Genomic DNA, 5,683 nt, shown 5'->3' with positions numbered 1-5,683 from the left:
GGAGCAGAAGCTGATTTCCGAAGAGTTCAAAAGCATTTATCTGATGGCCTACACGCACGGCGTCTTCTACGCGCTGGAATTCTGGGGTTGCACCTACACCATGGACACACGTGTGCCACCGCCATGGCGCCTGACGAAGCTCCATGTGCCGAACATTCTTGAACAGTACACCCGATCTGTGGGTACCACTTCCTCTGGTACACCCACCTGCTGGAGTCGGACGGGTCGGTCCTGTTTGTTGGTCCGGTGCACGCTCCAGAAGAACCCACAGGCCTCGATACCATCCATGGCTTTGAGGTGTATAGGCTGGATGTCGAGGAGGCACGATGGATAAAGGTGGAGAGGCTAGCTGCTGATCGGGCGCTTTTCGTGAGTGAGCAATCATCGTTCACGGTGCGTGCCTCGGAAATTCCGGGGTGCATGACCAACTGCATCTACTTTGTGGGTGAGGTCGACTACTACTCCTGGGTCACCTGGGGCGTCTACTCCATGGAGGAGCGGAAGGTGCTGTTTCAACAACCCGTCGGTGGTTCTCCGGGAAAGTATGAAGCTGCACGGTGGTTCCTCCCTGCTGTTGTGATTTCACATGCGCATGGAACACACTCGAGAAAAAGGAAAAATATCTAAGTTCAGTAGGTACATCATCTTTTATACCGAATGACCATTGCCAACAAGAGTAGGAAAATGCAAGCTTCAGAAATTTTCCTACCGAAAAGATAACTGAATTTTGTGTACTGAAAGTTTGCAGTGCCCAGCGTAGGAAAGTTTACTGAATTTTGTCGAGTACTCAAATTGCACATGAACTTGGCGCTGCTTTGGGTATTTTTGTTCTAAGATCCATTAGTTTGGAACAGCGGATTTCTCGCAATCCGAATGTGATATGTGAGCAGGACGATTACTTGCTGTCGAAAAGCTTGCCTTCAGAGAAGGGATTCACCCGTGAACAATGTTTGACTCCAGTCTCAACCTGTTGGCGTCGGAGATGTACGTACGGCTTTACCCAGTCCAAACGCGTTTGCTCTTGGCCGTCCGCTGGCCCTGTGTGGTGCCGCATAGCCTACCCCAGGGCACCAGCCACCTACAAATGCATGCATGTCATTCAGTTCATAATTCACACTGCTGACATCTATGTGAATGTACAAATATGAGAACCAAGGTGAGCATGCTCAACTTCTTCTTTTTTGAGCCAGAATACCAATCTATTCAGATTGCTGGAATTTAGCTTCTAATGAAAAGATAGTTGAAAGGGAGAAATGCCGCCAAATCTAGCCTTTGACGTGGACACCTAGCATACTATGATTTGGCACCACTACTTTCACACTAAAAATATAGCACCTACTGGTTTACTTTCCTTTGTCTCTGCTTTAAAAACTATACCATTTTTGGATGAGGATTTGTGGCTCTCGGGTGCCACACACCCTATATGAAAATAGCATTAAAAAGCATATTAGGAAAATTCAAAAAATTCTGAAATTTTGGGATATAAAACTTGGGTTGCCCATTGTACACACGTGTTCAGTTCCGCGGGGAAGGGGTGCCCATGGTAATGCTAATAAAAAAGACAAAAAAATTGTATGTGTAGAAAAATAAGTTTGAATGTAACGTATGTCAGACCGTAATTCCTATGCCGCGGATACCACGGACACCGACTCCCCACGAAAATGAACACGGATGTACAATGGGCACTCGGGTTTCACATCCCAAAATTTCAGAATTTTTTTGAAATTTTCTGATATTTTTTAATGCTATTTTCATATAGGGGTGTGTGGCACACCCGAGAGCTGCAATGTATTTTCCTACCATTTTCCTCCTATCCCTATCTTATTTAGTACTCTCTCCGTCCCAAAATAATTGTTTCAAGGTTAGTACAATTTTATACTAAAGTTAGTACAAAGTTGAGACACTTATTATGGAACGGAGGGAGTATATCTACATGAAGACATCTATGCTCCATATCTGCTAGATCTGCAATTACTATAATTATATAATTTAAAAAAGAAAAACACATATGGTCCATAGGTAAATTATATAATTTCCTCCTCTTCATCTGCCATCATCTCCGAGATGTTGTGGCCGAGTGACCTATCCGTGTACAACACCCAACCAACACTATTTAAAGTGATCAACCATTTACTACATGTACCAGAACGCGACGACATCTGTATAATAGATTTAAGACAGCCGTCCTAGGCCGACGTAACATGTACTTAAACATTCAAATAAACAATAAGCCAAAAGACAACTATACCTTCATGACCATCTTCTACAACTAGAATAACTACTAATCAAAGAAAAATCAATAGATGAAATTCATATACTACACAAACCTTTTCTTTTTATGAAAATGCACCAGCTAGCAACATTACACAACGCATTTGGTCATGAGGCATCAACGGGGCACGACATTGCCGCCGCATGGGGAAAGGCTAGTATTAATTTACAAAGGGAGAATTTACCACTTCGCGGATCTGGGGGTTCTGTGCGACATTGATCGCCTATCGAACGGCACCTGCGCTGCTCCTTGGACTCCCACCAGCTCATTCTAGAGCCTCCGAGCTCATTCTACTTGTATCGGGTTTAATCCTAACCGCCAGTGTTCCTGGTTGGCCTTGAGGAGTATCTAAATCTCTCGTGATAAACTTTGAAAATCTCTAAGTTTTACTATTTTTGTGTGTGTTTGCCTGAATTAGTTCGACAGTCCAACTACGACCAGCCACATACTGAACTACCTTCACCTCAGATTAAAAACGAGTGAACTTGACACTTGAAAGGGTTCAGGTTTCAAAACTGAAGACCATGACCAGCCAACGATATGAGTGAACGCCAAGCATAATGCCCGATTGATTTACCAGCCTAAGCTTACCTTGTGATTTTGTTCATCTTGCGATTCCACCAGCCAGAGATACAACACCATAATGCCTGAACTGGCAGCTTAGTTCGCACTAACCCAGATTGATTGTATGGTTGCAGATGTGCATTCATACATTGTGCTCACAGGTAAGACCCTGCTTTGCCCCTTTGTTTTCATTGTGTAGTCCTGTCCTGGTCTAATAGAGAATGCATAGAAAATGCTGCTGCAGACGCAAAATTAAGTTGTAAGCTGTAAACGGTGCATGTGGATGGATCGTGCTTATATAATTCGATGAGCAATGGTTCCCACGATTCCTATCATGTATCAATTGTCTGTATGATCACAGTATTATGTTTTGCACTTTGAAGGCACTGTCAGTACGCAAACTTAAGATGTAAGCTGTAACCACGGTACTAAGTAGCATGCTATAGCGTTTAAAAGAGGTCCTGCACTTACGAACTTTGATCCAACCACATGAATAAATATTTTTAATAGCGTGATATACCATCGTTGTATCACTCTATAGCGTCTAGAAGAGATCCGTCACTAAGTGGCAAGCCCGCTATTTAAAACTATGGTTGTAACACATTTTTTATGAGCATGAAGTGGGTGAAAAGGTTACAACAAGATTACAACACACTGCTATTGCGCTTTGTGTGAAATGGAACATGACGATGTAAATAGGATAAAATTTGCAAGAGGGCCGGGTGGATGAATAGCTAATTTGCCGCATACACGAGTAACCAACAAACAAGCAACACTGTACTACTACTACTACTACTATTGATCACCATTATGAGGCAACAGCTTCAGCTCAGGCTTGTCTTCACGCTCCACAAGTTGCCTGCGCAAGTCTTCCTTGAATTCTTCGCTGCATGGGCCTGTTACCAAGACTTGTTTGAGCGCACCTATATTCTGCAGCCCAACAATCTGCAAACACGACCATCCATCACAAGAGTTGCAGCAGTGGATGCTGACCACTTGAACAGAAAAGTTGGGCGATTCTCCAAAAGTCACCATTGATCTCCTGCTGCCGCAGTCAATCATGAGTTCGGCGAGGAATACTACCCCAGGCGTCTGCTTTGCGAAACTGAGACGCTGTTGAATCGGCTTGATACGAAGACGCTTTTCTAGCAGTCCAGCTGGAAATCCATTGCTCAACATCAAATCTATATCCTCTTGATTTGACACTGTAGACTCATGGTTCAACTTTTTGAGATTGGGAAGCTGACTGATCCAGGCTGGCTTGATGCATGCACCAAATGCGCCTGCACATACAGCAGTAGTGTACAACACCTTAAGGCTCTTCAGGGTCTTGGGTGGCATGGAGATGTCAAAGAAACAAGCAAACTTATAGCTTTCGTCCTCCTCCACCAGCAGCAGTTGCAGTGACAAGGACTCGAGATGAGGGAGGTGACCCGAGATGGCATTGCACAACTCCTTCCAGTTTTTACTGCTGATGCCTGATAACCCGAGCTTGCGCAGCTGGGTGAGATTCCCGAGCTCCTTGAGGAGGAGGAGGCCACCTTTCCCGCCTGCAATATTCACAACACCGAGTGTATGCAACTCTGTCAGCTTCCCAATCCCCTCTGCGGCAGCACAAACAACCTCAATACCGTCGCCATTTGCAGCAACACGAACCCGGCGCCTGCGCTGCTTCTTGGACTCCCACCAGCTGCAGCTGCTGCTGGATTCCACCAAAGCATGTGCCGTCCTGTTCCATGCTCCAATAATTCTAGTTGATGCCCGTTGGAAGGGGCTTGTGCCACTATGAACGTCTTCTTGTGTTGTTGGTGGAGGCGTTGTTGCTGCTGCTGCCGCCGCTACCTGTAGTCGTCTTGCTTCGGTGGTGCCAGCACGAATGTACTGCAGCTTGTGTAGCTTGGTGATGACAGCAGGTGGCAGCTCCACTATGGAGGTGTGCCTGGCATCCAAAGTCTCCAGCTGACCCATGTCACCCAATGAATCGGGGAGACGAGTGACTTCCATGCATCCACGCAGGGACATGAACTTGAGGCGAGGAAACTGCTTCACGATCTTCTCCAGAACATCATCAGTTACACTTGCAGTACCATCTGAAGTACTACTTGTGCCCTCCAGATCAAGCACTCGAAGCACCTTCATCTTGTCCGAGACTAGGAATGGCACCCACTTCCCAAACACTGTCAAAGACCGTAGTCGTGACAAGTCCATGCTCTTGAAGACAATCTCATCCCTGTCCCAACAGCTGCTTATGGTGAGGTGTTGTCCAGTGAGTCGTGAGCTGGGGCTGCAACTCCCCTCTAGTGCAAACACAAGATTATCTTCCATTGGCCTTGACTTGATGTATTCACAGAAGAAACCATTGACCATCCAGCTTCTTGCCGTTGATGATGTCCGCTGATCCGGGTATAATATGCTCAACTTCATGAGTTCGGAGAAGAGCTTTTCTCCCTTCTCCTCTGCAGTACCACCACCACCGGAGGAGTATCCCTCTGCAATCCACCGCCTGAGCAAACGCCTCCGTCTAATGCTTTGGTCCACAGGGAATACTGACATATAGAAGATACATGGCTTGAGTTCATCTGAGCAGGCATCAAAATAGGATTGCATCCAACAAAAAAGACCCTTTAAACTAGGAAAACTTAACGACTTCTCCAACATTTCCATCAATTCAGCATTGCAAAACTCCAAGGAACTAATTCTCTCTGAGTATGGGCCAGCAATTTTTCCTGCAGCAACTATTACTTCTGGAAGCCCGCCACATTTGGACATGATATGCTTTAAAATCGGTTGAACTTCCTCAGGGAAAGATTGACACAGTTCCTCAGCTCCCGGATTAATCTACAGTTT

The 5,683-nt window shown here is 45.5% G+C and overlaps 1 protein-coding gene across 1 annotated transcript in view; it reads right to left on the bottom strand.

Annotated features, from left to right (window-relative positions):
• Window positions 1–3,463: 3,463 nt before the first annotated feature.
• LOC119320433 overlaps window positions 3,464–5,683 on the bottom strand; it is a 5,993-nt gene continuing 3,773 nt past the window's right edge. The window contains exon 4 of the mRNA XM_037594527.1: window positions 3,464–5,674. Coding sequence (XP_037450424.1) covers window positions 3,632–5,674 — 2,043 coding nt within the window. The 3' untranslated portion in view covers window positions 3,464–3,631. The remainder of the gene's footprint in view (window positions 5,675–5,683) is intronic.

Source organism: Triticum dicoccoides, chromosome 6B (genome assembly GCF_002162155.2).
Source record: "Triticum dicoccoides isolate Atlit2015 ecotype Zavitan chromosome 6B, WEW_v2.0, whole genome shotgun sequence".
Classification (NCBI taxonomy): domain Eukaryota; kingdom Viridiplantae; phylum Streptophyta; class Magnoliopsida; order Poales; family Poaceae; genus Triticum; species Triticum dicoccoides.
Note: the sequence above shows the minus strand (reverse complement) of the source record. Positions and strands in the feature narration are given on the sequence as shown.